The sequence below is a fragment of the Lissotriton helveticus genome, chromosome 3_1 (assembly GCF_964261635.1).
Source record: "Lissotriton helveticus chromosome 3_1, aLisHel1.1, whole genome shotgun sequence".
Lineage (NCBI taxonomy): Eukaryota > Metazoa > Chordata > Amphibia > Caudata > Salamandridae > Lissotriton > Lissotriton helveticus.
The window spans coordinates 226,723,436-226,748,094 of record NC_136061.1 but is presented as its reverse complement, the minus strand read 5'-3'; the positions used below and the strand labels follow the sequence as shown (position 1 = coordinate 226,748,094).

The 24,659-nt window shown below is 39.3% G+C and overlaps 2 protein-coding genes across 2 annotated transcripts in view; one reads left to right on the top strand and one right to left on the bottom strand.

The window, feature by feature from the left end:
* Positions 1–24,659, bottom strand: part of LOC144822315 (uncharacterized) — a 528,873-nt gene that overhangs the window by 278,247 nt on the left and 225,967 nt on the right. The window lies entirely within an intron of this gene.
* The window catches only part of LOC144822316 (uncharacterized), a 203,954-nt gene that overhangs the window by 39,921 nt on the left and 139,374 nt on the right, over positions 1–24,659 (top strand). The window contains exon 2 of the mRNA XM_078679678.1: positions 4,635–4,761. Within this exon, the coding sequence (XP_078535804.1) occupies positions 4,635–4,761 (127 nt within the window). The remainder of the gene's footprint in view (positions 1–4,634; positions 4,762–24,659) is intronic.

Sequence of the window (24,659 nt, the reverse complement as noted above, 5' to 3'; positions counted from 1 at the left end):
GTTTACACCATATGTGGTCGTTCAGCAATAGTATTTTAGTATACAACAGCCATGTTGTATTGCTGCACAGCTTCTGTTCAGCATTGCTGAAAGTCACTGATAAAAGCCCTGTGATGCGGCCAGCGCAGGCCACGTCATAGCACTTTTTTGGGTTAGGAGAGGCAGGACATAGCCTCAACATTGGAGGCAAAGAGACTCTGCGTCGGCTCTACATCCTGTGATTCTGGCTTTTAGTGGCTTTCAGCCATGCCGAAAAGCAGATGTGCTGCGAGACAACATAGCTAAAAGACATTCACATTGACCAGGCCAATAGCTCAGGCATTGCCGAGACCAATTAACCTTGCCAATTCATGTTTGCATCATACATCCTGTGTTACCTACTATGGGTTCAAGGTTTCTTCAGTTATTTTTTCTTGTGACAATCCTTCTAACTTTCTCTGGAACATTGATTTCAGGGATTTCTTGAGGGTCTGGGGAGATTTCTCTTTTTTAAGTTTTGCCCCCTCTTCTCCCTTGTCCCAACCGCTTACGGATTTGTTCACCCATTTTCTCCTATTTCCATATTGGTCAACTTCGACCACTCTTATCCTTTCCCTTCTATTGTCACATTGATCCTTACTTGCTTTTTTTTTGTACCTCTTTTTTGGATCTCTCATTGAGGCTGTGCATGTGCAAGTGTTATGCACTAGATAGCTCCTTGCCATATCCATTTTACAAAATGCCCTATCCTAAATATTTATATTCTTACACTGGACTTTTGAGGATTTAAAATTTTCCTTGCTTTTGCTAGCTCGTCATTTATTTTCCATGCTTTTCTTTTGTCTTCTTTTTATTCTCTTTCTCTGCCTTATACTCCCAAAAATAGTATTATAGTATAGGGATAACAACCCTGCCTTTTTAATAGCATTGGATGTCTGGATATATATATACCGAGGGTACTGAGGGTAATGCTTAATAGATTTTTCGTCCCCCCCCTGTCTCTTTCTTCTACAGCTTGAATAACTTTCTTCACGTTCCTTCAGTCTTACGAAACTTGGCATACAGCTATTTATTTGTTGCAGTTTAGCAGCTTTAGCCTGTAAATAGGTCTTATTCGTTTTTAAAGTATTGGTATTCAAAATGATAGCCTTACAATGTCTTTTGCATCAAAACAATTATATCCAGCATGGAGGAAGATGAGCTAGATATCATATCGATGTCCATATTCATATTGATGGAGAGGTTTGCTTTCATTGCTCAATATAGATGTTATGTTAAGAGATTTTTAAAGCGCTCGATTACCACAAGGTGTCTTGGCGCTATCTGACGGAGAGTAGGTGATGTTTAGAGGTTAAATAGCCAGGTCGTTATCTCCTTCCTGAAAGATGTTAGTGAAGTGATTGCTCTGAGATGAGGTGGGAGGCTGTTGCAAAGTTTGATCTTGTTAAAGACTATAACTCTGCCACCCCATTGCAGCTTTTTTAATTTAGGGACAGCTAAGAGGTTAGCATTGGCCAATCTGAGTTCTCTATTGGGCTTATATCTCTTAAAAGCTGAGCTAAGAAAGTCCGGCCCTCAGTCTTTTTTTTTTTTTACAGAGTTTAATATAGCGCAAACTTGACCCGAGTTGGGTATCGGAGCGCTTTACATAGCACCAGTTGGATACATAGGATGTTCAAATTTTGCACAACTGCACATGGGAAGTCAATGAAGCTTGCCAAGTCCCCGCGTGATGGATTGGAATTTGGGAAGCTTGAGAATTAGTCTAGCCACGGCATTCTAGACTAACTGAAGTCGACTCATGTGTTTTCCTAGAATGGTTAGAGAGCACCAATTGGTGGACCAAGCTGGAGAAGGGTTACTGAACACAATGATCTCGGTTTTACCGGAGGTAAACTTCAGGCAGTGCCCAATCATCCAGCCACTGACCGCCTTGAGGTAGTTTTGGCATCTTTATCATCAGCATAGGATGTTACCTCCAAGTTGAAGCTTCTATAGAAAGGGGCAATTTCGCTACATAAACATTAAAAAGAGTGGAGTTTAAAGACGACCCCTGAGGAACTCGCTTGGCAGTCTATTCCAGTCTACCCTGCTCCACTCTAATCTACCACACTCCTCTCTAATCTACCACACTCCTCTCCAATTTAATGTAATTGACTCCAATCCACCCCACTCTCATCTACCCCGCCCTACTCCAATCTACCCCGTCTACACCAGTCTTCTCCACCCAACTCTACCCCACTCCATTCTACCCCATATACCCCACTCCATTCCACTCTCCCCCACTCCATTCCAATCTCCCCCACTCCACTCTTCCACAATCTACCCCACACCATTCCACCCCATTCCACTCCAATCTACCCCACTCAAGTCTACCCCTCCAATCTTCACCACTCCAACCCCTCCAATCTACCCTACTCTGCTTCACCCCATTCTACCCCATTCCTGTCTACCCCACTCTATCCACTCTAATCTATCATACTCTATCCCAGTCCTCCCTACCCCAATCTTCCCCACTACACTCTACCCCAATGTACCTCTCTCCACCCCACACCACTAACCTTTAGCCATGCCACACTGGTGTACAACATTCCTAAACATATTGCTAAAGCCAATAGCTATTACATAGGCGAGGCCTTATTGGCTTTGCCAATGCTTTTTTAATCATGCCACATAGTCATTCCAAGTATAACTTGAGCGTTAGCTCTTTTCTGAAAGCTAGGATTTCAGATAGTGTTCTTATGTGTACTGGTAAAGAGTTCCAGATGCTTGCAGGGACAGAATTAAATGACTGCTTCGGTGCTATGGTTGTTTGGAATTTTGGTGATTCAAGGTGAAGTGAGATCTACTCCTTAATTCTCTTGAGCTAACAAATATCGTCCTAGACACACATGCTCGGTACTAGATGTACTATTTTAAAGGTTAGTCAGCCAATTTAAAATGTTATTCGGGCCACAAGCGACAGTCAATATAGCTCCCTGAACGCTGTCAAAATGTAGCTGAATGTATCCTTCCCTTGTATTAATTATGTGCATGAATTTAGTATATCACCGACGTAGTCTACTAGGGGTATATTTTTTCTGAAAACAAGATAATTTTGGCTCTAAATAGCAGTCGTCCATTTCAGTAAATATATATTTAGTCCCCCAAACATCAGCTTGGGATTTTCAATAAGGTCTCACACATCAAACTGCTTCAAATGGGTATATTCTACTACACACACCATGCATTATGATCACATGCAGGAGGGTCTACCATAATGCCACGAAGGTCCACAATTAGCCAGGTATCATGCAAGGTCCACTATTATGCCATGAGTGAACATCATAATGTTAAATATAGCCACACTATTTCACTGATGGCCAGCATAATGCCAGGGCCACCACTTCCCTAGAGTAGTACACCATACTTCCAATGATGCCCCTGACATGGCAACGCCAGTTTGCAGGTCAGGAGGCAGCTGTTAGACCAGAGATTGCCACAATATACCACTGGTGGCTACCAATTTACCAATGATGCCCAAAATATGTCCATGATAGACATCATTAGAAAAGGACTCAGGAGTGACCACCAAGAAGCTAGGGGTGGTCAACATTATTGCAGAACAGACTGCAGTTAGATCGGGGTGCTGAAATATGCCAGAAATTATCACCATTATGCTGATACAAGTGAAGATGATGTATAACTCTTAAGCAAGAAGTGGCTGTCATTAGGCTAATAACAACCACCATTGTGTGAAAATGGCCCCATAATCCTAGGGTTCACCGGTTGTAAAGGGTTGCAAACACTGTCTACGATGAGGGATCACACATTGAGACCTTCGCACTCAGTCAGCCATTTGCAGGACAGTGCATAATCTTTGGCCTCTACAGCAGTATCCATATATGATCAATCAGAAGTGGTAATCTGGGTCCTAAAAGTGGGCCTGCTTGGACCACAGTGGCACAATTCTCCCCAAGGACTGTGACACAACACATTTCCCTTCCAAGTACTCAGCCTCAAAAAATCCACCCAGGCACCACCCATCTAAACGAGACCACCAACGTCTCATTGCTGAGTAGTTTATAGTATATCAAGAGCCCTTTTTTTTGCAAGAATCAGCAGAAAATGTGTTCTGGTAGGAAAACAGCTTCTAGACTTTGCCAACAAGCGGGAGTAGTGGTATCGTAAAAAGCACTACCTGGTGCATTGTTGAGGTATTGAAACACCTCCGTGATCTCAATTGACTGATCAGATGAATGGCAACAAAAGCAAGGACCCCAGATTTGTAAAAGCTTTGGCGCCCAAGGAAAAAACCGGAACTTCGTTTTGTGTTGAAGTATATTGTGTATATATATCAAGTATTACTGAAAGACATCTTAGTGATAGATTTCATTGGTGTAGGTATACAAGTACCACTCACTTGGCCCCAGCACTGTTTGGGGGGATTATCTGTAAACTATCATGATTTATGTTATGTTATTTTATGTTTTGTTTACATCGATCTGTGTTGTGCTGTACCGTCTGACGTTGGTCTCTCAGATTCCGTCACAGACCAGAGTCTGTGTTTTTTCCTAAGTAGGATCATAAGTAATGTGAGTGTGGGATATATTACATGTATGTGTTATAAAGTCTGTGCCCTTTTTGAGTATGCGATGTAAAATTTGATGTTTCAGAAAACACTTACAACTCGTGATGTTACTGCCTATTTCTCTGAAGAGGAGTGGACACTTTTACAGGATTGGCAGAAGGAACTTTACAGGAACGTGATGAATGAAATCCACCAGGCCTTGATTGCACTCGGTAAAGTAATAGCAGTTTGGAAAACCTGTGACAGAATTTGATTTACAGATTCTTTAAAGAACTTTGAGTTCTATGTTACTGATGCTCCTATTTGCCTTACATCATGCTGATCTGTTTCCCCCTCCCCTATCTCTCACGCTCTGTTTGGCTCTTTCACTCTTTCTCTTTTCCTCGTTCTCCCCATTCTTTCCTTTGCTCTGCCACCCCCCCTTTTCCTTCTCCCTTCTTCCTTTTATAACTTTAAGTGGAAAATAGGTTAAAATGTATTACTGTTGGTAAACAAATATGTTGCTGATAAATATGATAGGTTGAATCAATCAGGAGTTGCACTGTCTATGTCTGAGACAAGCTGCTATTAGAATTTCTTCTTTCTCTTATAGGCAGTAATCAATTTGTTGCTTGACAAGTGTTCAAGAGGAAACCACCGCTTGTATAAAATTAAATCTAAATGGAAATGACAGTTGAACACTGTAGTCGTTTTACAGAAAGTCAGTAAATGGTGAAGCTGTAATACATCAGGATGCACAAGATCAAACACAAGATCAAACGGTAGCAATGCTCTTTCCGGTTCCTCAACACCCGCACAAGTGACCCCTTACTCAGGAATATGAGAGCCAGTGATAGAAGGGGGGAATGGGCAATGGGTTAAGAGAGAAAACAGTGTCAGAGGTCTCTGTGTTAAGATCTGCGGGATGTTGTGGATCTCAACAAGACAAAGAGATACTGTAAGCAAATTGCTATTAAGAGGACTAAGCTTATGGTAATTTTGAATAGCTATAACTTTGTGATATCTCTGTACTGGTAATTCATAAAGGCTAATTATGCAAATATACATGTGCACTAGCTCTTCTCCCTATGTATAGAATATTTACCTCAATATTCATCACTCTACGCGCTTTCGTGAAAGATGTTACAGTTTCTACTTGACTTCAGTAGAATGTGTGAATGACTTTCGTTTGTATATGTATATGGTATGTATAATTAATGTCCAACCTAAGAAGCCTTCATGTTTTGTCATCAGGTTGCACTCAGTAGAATGTAAAACCTCCAGTCTTAAGAATTCAGATAAATATTTAAAAAATAGATCAAAGTTTTTCATTATGAACAACACAACATTTAGTATTTCTAATGTCCTTCAAAACAATCCTCTAGGACACAATAGGTCTTGATAAGGAAAATCCATGTAGTGAGGTCATGGCTGCTTCAACATTATATCACGATTGCCCAGGAAAGGATGCTGTGAAACAATACAAACATAAGGCCTGATATTTGAGGAGTTTGTGACCTGCTGCAAATTATAGTTAATTGGCACACAGCACTAACAGCCTGATTCATCATTCTCCCGTTTTGCGAGCCCCTAATAGCGATTCATAAGGAATCGCTATTAAGGACTTGCAAAACGGGATTCATGTAGGAATTGCTAAATAAATTGCGATTCCTACACATTCCTTATTTGCGATTAGCAAATTGCTAATCGCAAATAAGGAATAACTCCCCATTCATTCCTATGGGGCTAAAGGCCCATAGGAATGAATGGGGAGTTATTCCTTATTTGCGATTAGCAATTAGCTAATCGCAAATAAGGAAGCGATTTCAAGGGTGCCAGGGGTGTCCAAAGGACACCCTGTAGCACCCCTGAAATGCAACATTACACAGGTGTTGCGCACACACATGTCCAAAGGACACGTGTGTGTGTAACATGCAAAAGAAAAAAATGCACTAAAATTCGCAATTTATAATTGGTTGATGAATTGCATTTAAGGAATCTCTAATAGAGATTCCTTAAATGCAATTCCTCGCACAATAGCGAATTCTATAATAGCGATTATTGCATTTGGGATGATGAATCCCAAATGCAATAATTGCGCTCGCAAAGGGCCAGATTCTCGGAATCTGGCCCTTTGCGAGCCGATTTTCGTTTCATGAATCAGGCTGATAGTCTTTGTGGGTGCAGTTAAGGTCCTGACACCACTGGTAATTCATGATGACCGCCATCCTTTACTTTGTTGCAAGGAAATTAGCGTAATCATGTTTTGAGTGCTGCTTCCCCTGCACAAGCCCCACTAAGCAGTAAGCAGCACCTCCAGCACTGCTTCCTGATACAATGCAGAATGCAATAAGATATGATTAATAACAGGGTGGGAAACTGTGAGGTGTTTTATTTGCTTGCATTTTTCCAATTAAAAGTTAAACCGTGTCACATAAGGTCGATTATCCCTTTTTAGGTCTCGCTTAGAGCAGTGCTTGCGCTGTCTCTTTGAGACATGCAGTATTCAGTATATGTGCATTAAGCCCAGCCCGTTACGCCCATCTTTACAATTGGCTTCTTTTCCTGTCCTTTGTTAATGATGGCTTTTGATTTGTCAATAGGCTTAGTGGTCCCTCCTTAGTAACTCCTTGTCTCTCTTTGTAACCTCCCATGAGGACTGGCCCACTTAATGTGGTGTTACGCAGTATGTTTTATTTACTGTCTGTGGGCAATATTTTCTTAAAAGGCGTTCTCCTATCACATGCACAATGTGCTTTCCTGCTATCAGCAACTGCTTGTTTAGAATTTACTACTGACAGACGCTTCCTCCCTCTCCTCGGCTCCCTCCTGCCTCTTTAATGGATGCTAACAGCTTCTGGTTTTACATTGACCACCCCCACCCAGCTTTAACACCTTGCGTGCTGCCGTCGGTCGTTGAACGTCGCGCGTACTACCTTCCTAGTGCTGTGCACGTTCAACGGCCGACGCGGCCCGCCCGCGCAAGGAAACACCTGCACCGCGGCGGAATTACCGCAGCGGTTAACGGGTTAATTAGCACCAACATCCCTCCCTCCTGTTGCATGTTTAAATTGCCCTGCAGAAATGCGAGTTGTAAACAGAGGGTTTAGTAATGGATGAGGGCAGAGAAAGATTAAACTTGGAAAAAACACTTTTTTTGGCAAATCCACACTAAATGTAGTTTTCCTCAGAGTCCCCTTTTTCTTTCTCAAAAACAAGAGTCTTTGCAGCCATTCAGATGCTAAAAATAACTTCCAAAAGGTTAAGTGTGGCACTTTTCAAAGGACCAAATTATTTATGAAATGCCCTCTGTCCGCAGAGACAGTCTAGCAAAGGGAGTGTTTTTCTTTAGCACACATTTCAGTTGCTAGAACACAAAGCTTTTGAAAATGCAAATGTCACTGCTCTGTGAAAGCCAGTCTTTTGTTATTCTTAAGTAGAGTTTATTACTCAGTGTCTACACTACTCCCAAGCTTTTTTTATGAGTGCTCCAGGAAGGAGACAGCCCTGATAAGATAAGGATCAGCAATGAAAGGCTATGTATGTTTTCAAGAAACATGTGCTTCTTTTCTGTTACTATAATATGATAAAGCGTGGAATTTTTGTCCAAATCAGCCATTTCTTTTTTTAACAAACATTTACGCAATAATCCCAACATTACTAGCCTTTCATAACAAATATTTGTGATATCTTGCAAGGCTTTTTTTCTTTAATATGGGACAGTGTGCTGTTTTTGTAAACCATCTTCCTTTTTTAATCTCTTTATTTTCTAAAGTGTCTAAAATATAATGCTAAATCGAGGGAACTCGACCTGTAAACAGGGCATATTAGATGTAACTAATACATCGGAGCTATTTGTTATAAGCAAACAACCATAACCCAACGGTTCCTACAAAAGGACTCCTTTACTGGAATAAAAATAAATTCTGCTCTCTCAGGAACTATAAACAGGGCAGCTTTCTTTCTAGAAATTGTACGAATGTTAAGATTGTTTTTCTAAAGCTTTTGCGTGATGTGTTCTCAGTTTTTAAAGGGAAGGCTTTTTTATATCTACTCAGTCTGTGGAAATGTGCCTTTTAATGGGCACACCGGTGCAGGGATCACCCTTCTCTGTCCACGGGTCCGTAGACCAACAAAATAGAGATTGGATCTGAAGCTGGAATTCAAATAACAAGTTTATTATTCACTCATGAGTGGGACCACGTCCATACAACCCCTCGTGCTTATATGCACACTTTGTTGCAGAGTAAGCATGGTATACAAATAGAAGGTACAGGCCTACACAGGAATAGTTACCGACAAACATGGGCAGATGGGAGATCACTTAGTCAGCAAAGTGGGAGGGGGAACTGAACTGTTTACAACAGCAGAAAAAAGTTGACAGTTGCATCTTTAACCAGGTGTATTTCAGCAGCTGCAGGCCTTTGCTGAGCACATACATTGCTTTGGCCCAGTACAGAAGGAGTTAACTAAAGCTGATGACTCAAGCAGAATAGAAGGGCAAGCAACAGTGAAGATGGAAGAATTACATAGCTAACAAAATGGATGCCACAACCAAAATGGCTTCAGCTTATGCTAACAGAAATTATTTCAGATTTCCATGTCAGCACTGCAAGCATTCAGCGCCACATCAATCGAAACAATGCTACAAAATTCCACAACACACAATTCAGAACCACACAACATAATTACAATCCACTCAACACCACATAATTCAACTCCACCTAATTGCATGCTACTCAATACCACATAAATACAATCCACCTAAATACACTCCACGCCAGATAATTCCATTCAACATATTTTCCCTGAACACCACAATGTTCCATGCCACACTATTCAATTCCATACAAATCCATTCCACACTACATAATTCAACACCAAACCACCTTATTCCACTCTACAGCACAATTCCACTACTCACCACATATATGAAATTTAGAACACCGATTTCAACATCATAACATAAAATTCAACAGCACACCGCATACATAAACTCCACTACATAACAATCCACAACACAAAATGCCTTTCCACACAATTCCAAATCATTCAAAAACACCAAATTACTATTCACATAATACAACTGCACACCATGCCACATAATTCCACTACACACAACAATGCCACAACTGACAATTCCAATCCAACCCACATTCCACTACACACCACATACATCAACTCCAGTCCATAATATATAAGTAAGATATTTGCATCACCAATACATCTAACTTTCTTTCTTTTTTAACACCCAAACACACAGATCCGGAGCTTGGCTCCTAACTATTCATTTTTTTTGTCACAAAAACGCAACGCTAGCCACACAGTTCCACACCACACAATGCAACTCCACGCATTTCCAAAGCACACCACATAATTCAACACTAAACCACATTATTCCACTCCACTACACCATTCCACTACAACTCAACACAATTACACAAGGCACCACATATACAGTCCAAATTACACAAATCCAAGCCACATCACACAATTCTACATCATGCAACAAAATTCAATAGTGCACCACATAATTTAAACTCCACTACATACCACTCCACAACGCAAAATACCATTCAACACAATTACACTCCATAACACAGAATTCCACTCCACGTGATTCCAGTACACTAAATACCACATAATTACTTTCCACATAATTCCACAGTACACCATTCCACTCCACAAATCCTATCCTCACCACACAATTCGCCACCACACAATTACACAACTAATCCGATACAACCCACATAATTCCACTACAAACCACATATGTATGGTGTAACACATAGGTAAAAGACATTGGACTCCACCTAATCTCATTCAACTCCACCTAATCGCATGCTACTCAATACCACAGAAATCCACTCTGACACATAACAGTCCACATATATAAACTACACACCATGCCACATAATTCCATTCAACATATTTTCCCTCAACACCACACTGTTCCATGCCACACTATTCAGCTCCACACAAATCCATTCCACACTACATAATTCAACACCAACCCACATTATTCCACTCCACAGCACAATTCTACTACACATAACATATATTAAATTTAGAGCACAGAATTCAACATCATCCACAAAATTCTACAGCACACCACATAATTAAACTTCACCTCATAACAATCCACAACACAAAAGGCAATTCCACACAATTCAAATACAGTAAAAAACTCCAAATTACTGTTCACATAATACAACTGCACACTGTGCCACATTATTCCACTACACAAATCCACACAAAACAGCAATACCACAACTAACAATTCCAATACAAACCACATAATTACACTACGAACCACATACACCCACTCCAGAACACATAATTAAGATATTTACATTTACAACACCCAAGCACACAGATCTGGAGCTTATCTCCTAACTATTTGTTCTTTTTCGTCACAAAATGCAAAGCTATCCACACAGTTCTACATCACACAATTCAACTCCACACATTTCCAATACACACCACATAATTCAACACCAAACCACATTATACAGCTCCACAACACCATTTCACTACAACTACACAATTACACAACACACCACATATATTCAGTCCACGCCACACAAATCCAATCCACACCACACAATTCCACATCATGTCACAAAATTCTACAGCGCACCACATAATTAAACTCCACTACACACCACTCCACAACACAAACTACAATTCCACATAATTACACTCCATAACACAGAATCCCACTCCACATGATTACAATACACTAAATACCACATAATTACTATTCACATAATTCCACAGTACACCATACCACATAATTCCTCTACACAATTCCACGCCACACAATTACACAACTAACAATCCAATACAACTTGCATAATTCCACTACACACCATATACATACACTCCATAACAGATAGGTAAAAGATATTGCCATTTACAATGCCAATAGCTCTAAACCAAAACTAATGCGAGACCGATTGCTTTTTTTGTTAAAAAGTATCCCAGCAGTAGTATAAGTAAGGGTGCAGTACCTTATATGGCTACTAGAGGTCCCTTTACAACTCCACAAAGACATCTAGTAACAGCCAGTGGAACTGCACCCTTTTTTTGCTTTGTGGATTTGCTTTTATTACTTAGGGTACTGCAGGGATATTTTTAAACCAAAAAAACCTAACAAACATTATCATTTGCAATGCCAATAGCTGATACTTTCAGTAAGGGGAGACCTTATATTGCATTGCAAATGCTTGTTTTTAATTACAGCTCTGAAGCATCACTTTATGCAGGTTCAAAGCTGTGAAACATAATTTCAATGTCTGAGTTGTATAGATCTAAACTGAAAGATTTTAAAGATTGATATTTTTGAGTCTTCTGCAGCAAATGTTTTAGATTTCACAAGGAATAGAGCAGTGCAGAGATAAAGGGGACAGACTGGAGATTTGAGGCCCGTCTAAACATAAGAATTAAAGTGACCACTACAGACCCAGTCTCATGGATATGCAGCCTGCCTGGTGAGGGTCTAGAATGCAATTTACCTTGTACGAAGGGCTAAATATGGTTCATGATATTTTTTTCTTGCTCTTAGAACTACATTTCTGGATCTGCCTGTTACTCTTATTATTAGGTACAATGAGTTAGACATTTGAATGAAATCCCTTAATTAACCAGCTTCATTTCTCAGTAACAGATCCCAGATCATTGTCATTGTAATCTGCCTTCCTGTTTGCTGCAACACCCATCAGCTATGGAGTCCCTCAGATCTCCTTACTGAGTCCATCTCTGTTAAATGTCTCTGGCTCCATTACTTTGAGCCTGTGGGTTTGACATGTTCTCATATGTGGATGATATGCTAGCTATTCTGAATGTCTTAGTCAACTCCTCTACTACACAATCTGCTTTCAGATAGTGCAGGAATTATTTTGCCAGTTGGATGATATTGCATTTTGTTAAGCTGAATACCAAGAAAACTAAAATCATTCTATTTGGCAATCAACCTTCTAATTGGTCCACAGCGTGGAAGCCCTTCCCCTCCCCAGGTGTCAGACAGCGTGTTTTCTAATTCATCCATAAGTTATCTGCTGTATCTTCAATAAATTACACTGCCAACACTTAAGTTATTATTTCTTTATTCAAACTGGTCAAGTCGAGTTTCTCTCATTAAGAAGGGACCTCCTCCACATCCTACTGACTCTCTTGGAATCCCGCACTCGCTCTCCTCGTTCTATCATCCTGAACGCAGATCGAGATTCCAGACCAGTCACGAGGATATTACACATTCCCTTCCATAAACCAAATAATACATAAATGTGAATACATATGTACATTAACTCCTGCTAATAAACAATACATAGGTTTAAATAACATACATTGACTACCAAAATAAATGCTCATAAGTTTGGATAACATATGTACATTGATTTCTACATAGAGTGACTGTCATCCTTTTTAACAACCACACTCCTATACCCAGTCCTAAGACATGACATAATACTTATTCCAAATGGGAGAGCCTCTTAACTGTGTCATTAATCTATAATTCCTTTGACCGACACTCAACTCCGTTTTTAATGTCACCTTAGTGGATATTCTCTCCTTAGTACATACAATTGTGAATAATAGCACCCTCATCTGGAACTCCTTCCTTATCCCATAAGAATTCCTTCAATACAACTACCTAGCTCATGCTCCATACAATACCATAAGACAATTCTACCACATCGCTACCCAGTCTAACCACTTTCATGGGCTCCATGAACTTGGATTCCCCTACCCTTACATACTTCCCTTTTCCTACACAAACCCAATCACCTTGCTTAATGGTTCCCTTACACCTCAGATTACTGCATTTAGTCATCACTTTGTGTTCAATTTGGCAAAAATCATTGGCTTTCACCTCTTCATTCCATCTTTTATTGACACAAGGTTTATTGCCTACCTTAATTTTCTTGAATACATCCAGCATCGTTTCATATTGCACTCAGCTGGTTTTCCATGCATCCTTTCAAAGGGAGATTTTCTTCCCACATCCCTAGAGGTATTGTGATAACTCCATAACAATTCTCTGAGAGTTTCTTGACAATTCTTTCAAGAAGCTACAGCTAACTGCAACCCTTCCGTTAATACTTTTATCCATTTCTCCACAGTGTCATTACTTTGTGGATAGTATGCAGATGTACAAATGAGATCAATACCACAATTTAACAACAAAACTTTAATTTTCAAGGGTGTTAACTGGACCCCGTTATCCATCACTATACTTCTTCGAAAAACACTTCCTTTAAGAATGCAATAAAAAATTTTCATGTGGCCTGTTTAACAAATTTCACTTCTGAAACAATTGATCAATCAATACTTAGCAAAATACCTGACACTATGCCAAACACATGGGTCCAGCTATATCTAACAGTACTCTTATCATACCCTGCTGGGTCTAGACATGGGACGCTTCTCAAAACAATTTTCTCTGACTTATCACTCGTTGTACACTCTATGCAAGATCTTACCTTCCCATCAAATTTTTTGCCTACCACCAAAAATCCGACCTTACCCTCGTTTCATGCTCCTCATACCTGGATGTCCTACATGAGCCATTTCTCAAACCTGTTGTCTTAAACCACTTGGAACAACCAACTGTTCACCGTGTAACAACATCCTGTCACATTCATATAATTCCTTTTCTACATGCCAATATGCTAATAGTTTTTCATCCAACATATTTTTCTTTGGCCACTTAGATTTAATGTACCTCACAAATAATTGCATTTCCATATCACTTACAATGGCTTCCCTCTATTGACTCTCTGCTAAGCATCCTTCCGAAATTTCACAAATGGATATAACTTTATCCGTATCAGAATTGTTTAACTGGATTTATCATCAGTGTGTACTGGTTGACAAACAATCAGCAAGGACATTGCTAGCTCCTGGAATATATTTTACATGAAAATGGAAATCCTACAACCTATATTGCCATTTTACCACTCTGGGTGTGGCTCTCCAACACCCACTTGTAGTAAATAACTCAGTTAATCGACAATGATCAGTTCCTAACTCAAAATCCGTGCCATAAACACACTTCCTAAATTACTCCACAGCCCACCAACATGCTAAAGTTTCTTTTTCTAACCCCTTCCATGCGTTCGTCGGCCAACGGCCGTCGTGAGCACTACCTCCGTAGTGCTGCGCACGTCTGTTGGCCAATGCGGCCACGCCCACTCCGCTAAACCGCCGCACCACGGCGGAATTGCTGCCGCGGTTAAGTGGCTAAGGTTAAGTATTTACTTTCTGCACCTCATAAAAATCTTGAAGCAAAAGCGGTGTTCAACAATTTCCTTTCTTGTTCCTGTGTTAGTACTGCCCCCAAATCTACATTACTGGAATCAGTTGTTATGACTGACTTAGAATTGATGTCAAATGGTGATAAAGTGGGAGTATTAGCAATACACATTTTTTAAATAATTGAATTCTTGCTTGCACTCCTTTCTCCATTCAAATGTATGCCTTAACTTTAGTAATTCTCTCATGTTCATAGTTTTGTTTGAAAGCTTTGGAATACATTTGGCATAGTACTCTGCTAGACCAATAAATGATCTAAGTCGATCTTTATCTCTGGGATCTGATGCATCCTCTATGGCTCTAATTAAACTCTCTAGGTGTAACCCCATGACTGGATATGTTATGCCCTAAATAATAAACAGACTCTCTCTCAAACTTGCATTTTTCTTTGGTTAATCTTAACCCATTATTCTCAAGAATAGTCAAGACCTTTACCATTGTCTCAGCGTATTCTTGTTTTGACGTGCCCCATACCAGTATATCATCTTGAAAATACATCACAATCTCTCTATCTTTGAAAAATTTATGCATCATACTTTGAAATACCGCTGATGATGAAATTCAACCAAAAGGCATTGTCTTGTAGTCAAACGCTCCCTCTGGAGTAATGAATGATGTGTATGGTTTACTTTCATCATATAAACAATTTGGTGGTACACATTTGACCGGTCCAATGTCGTAAATACTGTGGCGCCCTTTAATTTTGTAAACATCTCCTATATCTGGCAGAGGAAACCTACCCACCCACACACAGTTGTTTACGTCTCTCAAATCTACACATAATCTAGTCTGCCCATTGGATTTGTGTATAACAACCACCTGAGACAGCAAATCTGAAGACTCAATTTCCTCTATAATATTTCGGTAGCATAATCCTTCCAAATCTTCCTTCAATGCCTTTCTCATTGCAATGGGCACATTTTGAACTCTTGTCTATGCTTCCTCTTTCAGAATGATCTTGTGTACAAAATGTTTTAATAGACCCAAATCTAATGAAAACACCTGAGGAAAAATATTTTCCCAGTCTCGAGAACTTTCCACTTTAACTCGGGCAATTAAATCTTCATACCCTAACACTTGGGCCGGATGATTGGGATCTAACCTAATCATTTAATCCCTTTGTTCTGGCCTCCCTTTGTTTTGGAGCGAACCAGGAGGTCGACACGCCGTTACCGACGCCTTAATGAAGTGAGGACTCTGAAAAAGTTGTATTGGCGTACCCCCATACAAAAAAAAACCATTCGAATCTGGATTTACAAGACTCTGTGGACCAATCTATTATTATACAGAGCTGTATAATCTTTTAAAAAAAAGGTCAAGATTCGTGTTGCATGAAGGAACTACAGTAACCCCATTAGATCCCAGCAAATATTTACAAAGGGATCATTAACTGGATGAAATAAACTATATGAACACCTAACCCTATATTAGAACGCTATTCTGTATCCCCTGGATAATTGGGTTGTTCTATTGGAAGTGGTCCTGCAGAAGGTGGCTTTGTGCCGCCGAAACGCGCGTCGACCAAGTGCGGGGTCTCACATTGATCTTGGAGACCTGTTCTCATGAGTTTACTTCCTTGTTTCAAATGGTGTGGTAGTGTATGTAGTTAGAGTGAGAATGTTTGGATTGTTGAGTATGTGTGTGGATACAGGATTTTTTTTCCAGGGGGTTAATGAATCATGTATTAATTTGTGGTAATCCTAATTTGTATATAGTTATGATTTATATGCACTTTATATTGTTTCTCTTTGTTTACACTATTTATATAAAAAAAATGCTCTGTCTCTATAAAAATTAAATTTTTGTATTTCACGAGGAACTGACAAAGACATATTAACTGATGCAAACTAATGTGATTTATATTTATAAAAATGAAATAAACTATTTTTTGAAAGAAATATAGGTCATTTATGAGCCTCTGTCACCAATATTTGATCAATAATCTGTAATACTGTTGCATTAGAATTATGTGGTAGATAAGGGAAATTTGCTCTCTCTGTCATACTGACCTCCCCAATAAACCTGAACCTTCTTTGGCAACATATATCTTCGTGTCGATAGATTTCACTTTGTACACTAAAGATGATGTAAAGTATCCAATTATTTCTTTCGGTTTGTTACCATAACCCACTAGTTTAATGTTTGGGGGAAACAAATTCACATTGGGAAACTGCTGCAATAAACCATCTCCGATTACAGTGTGTCTGCCCCAGAATCTGCCATAACTTTTACTTCTACACCTCCTGTGTCTACAAGACAAAATGGTACATCTTTCTTATTCTCCTTAACTTCATACACACCTAGTATATATTCCTCTAGACTGGATTCTTTGTCTTTGGCTTATTATAGATACCATGTGTATTTCGATTATTATTTTTACAAACCATAGCGAAATGACCTTTAATTTAGCAAGTTTTTTACATGTTTGTCTTATAGCTCGGCATGATCTGTCATTGCCTTACGACCCCATTGACCACACTTAAAAAACACAATACCCTTTCTCTCTTTGGAAGTGTCATATCGTTCTATAAATCTGGCTTTCGTTTCTCCTACCTTACCAAATTTGGACATTGACTCACTCTTTTTACCGTTTTTACACCCTCTACAGCTCTGTGAGACAATTCTTTCATTCTAATTTCGTTTCTTCAAATTGATGAGCAATGTCTAATGCTTTACTTAACATCAAGTCATCTACTAATAATAATTTTTCCTGTAATTTAATATCAGCTACATTGCGTACTAACTGATCTCGTAACATTTGATCTCTAAATGCTCCATAGTCATACTTAGCAGCTAACACTCTAAGATCATTGACACATGAGTCCATGGATTCATTGGGTAACTGACATCTACCTATTAGTTTGTGTCTTGCTACAACAACATTTGTTTTCTTTTTATATTGTAGTTCCAGTTGCTGAATAGCCATTTCATAAACATCAGAGTCCTCTTTGCTTTCATCATCAGGAATAATTTTTGGCAAATGTAGTAAAACTCTTCTTACTTCCAACCCCAAACAGTGTTTTAAAATTGCCAATTTTCTTCATTCACTAAATTTGTCTCCTTTAATTGCCTCCAGATAGGCTTCAAACCCTTCTCTTCATTGTTTCCACTCCGGGAACAGGTTCACCAAGATCAGAGAGAAAATGTACTGGAGCATTGATTCCTTCCATAGTCTTAAAACGAGTGTTAACCACTGACTAAAATAAATGTATAGTCAAATTCTATCTCTAGTAAAAAAATAAATATATATATATAATGATGATACTGGCTCTGTACTTAAAATGTGCGAATAACAGTGTTCGCCCGATCTGCTTGTAATTTAATGTATAGTGTTAATATATAGATATATTAATCCAAGCGTGTGAATCACTGTTGATCCACCAAATCCATTGGTATCCCGATTTATAGTGCAAGATGATCATACATTATTTAATTCCTCGTTCTCATTGTTTGAATAACTGTTGGTAATTCACATAAGTTGTTGCCGTAACAAATTTCACAAGAAAATGTCATAACGATGTTAATTAAAGATCTTGCCCAACACTGTAAAATGGCCGCCACGTCATGGTGCTGCGTCACTTTTCTTTATTTCGAAAAAAGAAAACGGGCCTGCTTCTCCCTGGCAAGGTTGTTACATTAAAAGCTTGCTGGCCGATGCATCACTCAGCAATGTATGCCCGGCCTCCCTTGCACCGGTTGTGATAGTGCATATGCACCGCAGTCCTCCCACATTGGTTGCCAGCACAAACCTGAAATCAGTACCCTTACTCACCCACTGCCAGCCGATGCCTACAGCAGTCACTGTGCTATCCCTGTCGCATACAACAGCCACCGTGCTGTCACTGCGACTCCTCCTTGCTGCCACAGCACCTTCCACAATCCACGTAGGCTTCCTCTCCACAGTCTCGCTCGTCGCCAGTCCTGTATCTTCAATAACTTACACAGCCAACACGTAAGTTATTATTTCTTTATTCAAACTGTTCAAGTCAAGTTTCTCTCATTAAGAAGGGACTGCTTCCATATCCAAGGGACTCGCCTGGAATCCCGGCCCTCGGTCTCCTTGTTCGTGTTGTCCTGAATGGAGGTTGAGATTCCATACCAGTCACGAGGATTTTACCGTATCCTTCTCCTTTCAAATTAATCAAGTTGTACCAATCTGGTTCTCTCTAATGAAAATGATGAAAAAGATCTTTGAATTTCTCCCATTGAATAACCGGAGATCAGTGACTCATGCCCTAGTCTCTTCTATACTTGATTATTGTTATTCTGTATACTTTGTCTGCTCCACTCATCTCATCCAGCACCTTCAAACGGTTCAAAACTCTGAGCTCGCTCCATTGTATGTCTTCCCCCTGATATTTGTTTTCTTACATCGTAAAGAACTCCACTGACAGCCAAGCACCCTATTTTTAAATCCTTATGCCTGTTCTATAACTCTTGCCCCTCGTATTTCTCTGATAAACGTTTCTGCCATCAACCATCATGACCTCTATGGTTATCGTCTCTTAATCTCTTGCTCATTCCTCGTATAAGTTATAGCCATTCTTGTGGACATGCATTCACCTGCCTTCCAACTAAAAGCTGGAATGCTGCCCCAGGACATGAGAAATACCCCTACCTTCTGTCTTTTAAAAATAAACTTGCCTCTTTACTTCACCCTAACCTGATCACTGTTACTTCGTCCTTACACTGCCAGATCACCATCATTACTCATTGTGGGCAACAATTACTCTCACAAATTTCAGTTTATAATAATAGTAATACAAGCCCTCCTCTGAACCTTTCATTCAAACAAGATGAGAGTTGTGACCCTTATTTTGCTCTGTAGGTTCATTGTTTCCGTTAAAATTAGGAAATGTGGCTCCATCGCTTTTCTACTTCTGCACTCATTTGCTAAGAATGTACTTACAAGAAGTAAAAGAGACAGTGATGCTATCATATTTAAAGAGGATTATGTCTTTCAGCATGTTTCCTCTCTCTTTTGATTCTGACCATAGGTTTTGTCTCCAGATAGACTTTTTCAAAAAGCAGATTATTCTCTATTTCTCACCACTGCAGGATGCATAGATCCTCTCCTCTAGACGGTACTCTGCTGTGCCTTTGTCCCCTACCACTTGAAGGAATCTGTTATATTCTAAGCCATGTACTGTATCTTTAATGAAATTGTTATGTTCTACTGTCACTATGGCTCTGAGGTCATAGTATCTTGCCCATGGTGGAATGTTATGTTTGAATACTGGAAACTGCATCTGGCACAGATGAGACTGGCAGATGAAGAGCTGTGTAGGTTTCTACTGAATAAACTCTACATTTATTCATCCACTTGTCTTATGGATTTACTACATATTTTTGGCGACGGGGCCTACACAGCTGAGCCCACGCATCCGTCAACAACATTTTTCAAGGATTTCCTCCTTAAATCCACTTCAAGCCATCTGCCTCAACTGCCGTTTTCCTTCAATGAAATTTTCAATTTTACCCTCTACAACTCTACAAATATCAATACCAGCTCTGTATCAAAGAATTTCAAAACAAGCCTTCAACATAGAACTTCAAGACTTTGAGATAAGTGACTCTATGTTTATTTCAAAATATTTCTAATCTACATTTTCGATTACCAGCCAACTCTAAGAACTGTCTCATCTGCAGCGCGTAATTGTAAAGTGATATGTGTTTACAACGTTGGCATTACGAATATTTTAAATGCAGTATGTGATTTTCCACTGGCATATGATTGCAGCGCTAGCGTTGTGTTGAGCAGAGAACGGAACTTTCTATTCAATTGATTTGTTCTACACACGGATTTTCATGCGCATCATTCAAGTACAAGTGTCGAGACTGTTTTTTTTTGTTCCCAAAACAAGTGGATTGGCGAGACGTGCATGCGGAAATGTAAAACGCTCATAATTTTAAAAGAAAATTTTACCAGTATATTTCAGCCTCCAAGAGCGAACGTTAGAGCGAGATTTCCTCACGAGAGTGGAACTAGATCTCTACGCCAGGGTGCTATGTGACGTCAATACGTCACAGAACGGGACTCATACCCGCGCGAGGTTTTTCTGCTTTTCTCTGCGCATGCTCCGTTTTTGCCAACCATCGTGGAGTTGTCTTGCCAACCACACTGCGCATACTCCGCCTTTTGCCAACCATCGTCGAGTCAACTTGCCAACCTCACAGTAACGCGCTAACCACGGGATTCCATTCCTTTATGGTCACATTCTACAGTGTCACAGTACTTTCTAAAGAGATTCCATTCTCTAACAATTAACATTTTTTTTTACAAGAAGATAATTTTCCTTGGTAGTCAAATTCTACAGTGTCACATTGCTTCTTCAACGGAGATTCTATTCTCCAACAATTAACATTCTTTTTCAAGAGAACCATTGTTTTTAATTTTACTTAGCCTGGATACAACAAAGGATAAAAAAAATGGTTTTCCTTTTCTTCTCAAATGAAACTTTAAGTTCTACTATAGACAATCACACTTGCATTCCCTCTGGTGAAAATTATTTCTAACTTCTATGATGTCTTCTTTACAGTCTTTCAATGCTCCTCCTTCTTTTCTTGACACTCCAGGAGACCCTCCAGTAAAGTGGGATATTTGGTTTGACGCCTTCGAGACCTATTTAGGTGCCATCGGAGCTTCAAGGTATCGCCCTGAAAGAAAAAAATGTTTTTTACTGCATTCTCTTGGTTTTGAAGGTAGATCTATTTTCAAGCACTTACCTGATCCTCCTGAAGATAACGAAGTTACTGATGAGTATCAAACTACTGTTACCAAACTGAAATTAGGTTTGATAAACAACCCAATTTGATTGTACTTAGGCACAAATTCTTTATGAGGAAACAATCTGAAAGTGAAGATGTTGATGCTTACGTATCCAGTCTCAGGAAGTTGGCTTCTGTCTGTCTTTTTGAGAAATTTACTGAACAACTAATTCGTGACCAATTCGTTGGTCATTGTAAAGACAAACAGATTAGGCAGAAGTTACTTTCTATGGACAATCCTACCCTTGATGAAACCATTAAGGTAGCAAAAAGTATAGAGACATCTCATATTTCCCTTAAAGAATTAGAAGACAAACCAGTCGATAGCATCAATTTTGTTGGTAATGCAAGGAAAGCGAAGAATAAATAATAAAAAAACTGCGAGTTATGTTTCTCCAGACTTCAAAGATTCTGTTTCTGTACCTAACAATATTTGTCTACGATGTGGAAGTTCTGTCCATAGTAAAGGAGCGAAATGCCCAGCAATAAATTCTATGTGTAACTATTGTAAAAAAATAGGACATTTTGCCACAGTTTGTCTAAAAAAAAAAATTTCACAAGAAAACTATAGCTTGTGTAGTTGAATCAGATGATGACTCAGATACTGAAATTATCTCAGTTATCACTGAACATACAGAGTCTAGTGAGACATCAATACCTCTTACAGGTGATCCTATAGTTGAAATACTTGTTGGTAATAAGAAACTTGATCTTCTAGTAGATTCTGGTGCAAGGATCACCATGATTACTGAAGAACTATTTTATGAAACGTGGGGAGAGAGAGAATTATTTCCTCCTGACAGGAAACCTATTTCATATGAAAAACGTAGAATTGCATTACTTGGATTTTTCGAGGATTACTTAGAATTTAAAGGTAGGAAAATAAGAGGAAGAGTTTATGTAGCTGTCAAGGGATTGAATATCTTAGGGTGGTTTCACCAGGGTCTTTTTGGCATGCAACTTAGGCCAGGCACAAAAGAACAAGTATTACTTGTCTCTTGTGAAGACGAAAGCACTAAGTGGGTCAATGAATTTCCTTCTGTTTTTAGTGATCAACTAGGTAAGATCACTGGATTCAAACATAAAATTATAGTTAAGGATGGAGCAACTCCCATTAAACACAAAACTCAGGAGCGTTCCCTTTAGCATTAAAGAGGATCTTAACAAAGAGATTACTATGCTATGTGAAAAGGGAATTATAGAACCTACTGACTCATCATTATGGTTGTCTCCTCTTGTGGTCGCGCGCAAGAGGGATGGTAAACTAAGGGTGTGTGTCGACCTTAGGTCCTTGAATAAAGAGATTTGGGTTGATTCCCACCCTTTGCCTAAAATTACAGACCTATTTACTAGTATCAAAGGTGCAAACATTTTTTCGAAATTAGACCTGGCTAGCGCCTACCATCAAATAGAACTTCACCCTGATTCACGACCCTTAACAGCTTTTGTGTCTCCACTTGGTACCTTTCGCTACAAAAGAATGCCTTTTGGATTAGCCTCTGCAGCTTCAGTATTTCAAAATTTGTTAAGAGATGTTGAGGGAGTTCTTGTTTTTCAAGATGATGTTTTAATATATGCCAAAGATGATGATACACATGATGACATTGTTAGAGAAGTCTTGGAAATTAAAAAAAAAAATGGAGTTGTACTGAAAACTGAAAAGTGCAAGTTCAGTTGCAGTGAGATAGAATACCTAGGTCATTTATTATCTCATGAAGGAATCAAACCAAGACAAGGTTTAATTGATGCCATTATGAAGTCACCGGTACCTAAAGATAGGTCCGGAGTTAAGTCACTGCTTGGATTGTTGGAATATTACTCAAGATTTGTACCTAATTATGCGTCACTAGTCAGACCCATTAGCAATTTGCTCAAGTTGTCTACTAAGTTTTCATGGACAAAAGACTGTGATCGTGCTTTCATGGAAGTGAAGGATATTTTGAAGAAAAGCGATGCCCTTACACCATTTGACCCAGATTTGCCATGTTTTATTACAGTAGATGCAAGCAAGGTGGGTTTGGGGGCTATTCTTACTCAACGCTCTGGTGAACAAGAATATACAGTTGCTTTTGCCTCCAGAGTTCTAAGGAGTGCTGAAATTCAATACTCTGTTATAGAGAAAGAACTGTTGGCTTGTGTATGGGCTATTGATAAGTATCGACCGTATGTTTGGGGTAGACATTTCAACTTAATCACAGATCACAAACCACTTGTATCTATTTTGTCTGCTGGTCCTAGTAAATGTTGTACACCAAGGATCACTAGGATGGTTACCAAGTTACTTCAATATCAATTTGATGTCACACACATTTCTGGTGGTAGAAACACACGGGCTGACTTTTTGTCACGTTACCCACAAAGTTGCGACGTGAGTGAGGGTACAAGTTTTTAAGATTTAAATGATGAAGATGAAGAAGATTGTTTTGTGGCATCAATAGATGTACCCATTTTGGCTGTTGGGTCTGAGGAGGATTGGAGGAAGTTTTTGTTAAAAGACAAGATTTTACAGGAGGTGTTCAATTTTATCAAAAATGGGTGGCCAAAAGAGAAGTCTTTGTCTTCTGAGTTACAACCATACTGGAAAGTAAAGTCAGAAATTTCGATTGAGGATTGTTTAAGATGTCTGAGATGTGAGAAACTTATTCCACCTCATTGTCTTAGGCCTATCATTATGAAAGAAGCTCATGAGGGACATTTAGGCATGTCCCTTACAATACGTCGTATACGACAAGATTTTTAGTGGCCAAGCATGGATAGTGAAATCAAGATGTTTGTTGAAAACTGTCCTGTGTGCTGCTCTTCTGAGAAATCACTCAAAGTGAGTGTTCCACCTTTGTCTCCTATTGAGTGTCCAACAAGCCCATGGGTCAAAGTAGGTATCGACATTATGGGTCCTTATGAAGTTTTACCTTTGGGGATGAGGTTCTTTATTGTTTTAATGGATTATACATCCAAGTGGCCTGAGATAAAAGTAGTGAAGGAAGCTAGTTCGAATAATATTATCAAGTTTATCAAAGAAGTGTTTTTAAGAGAATGTTTTCCTAAA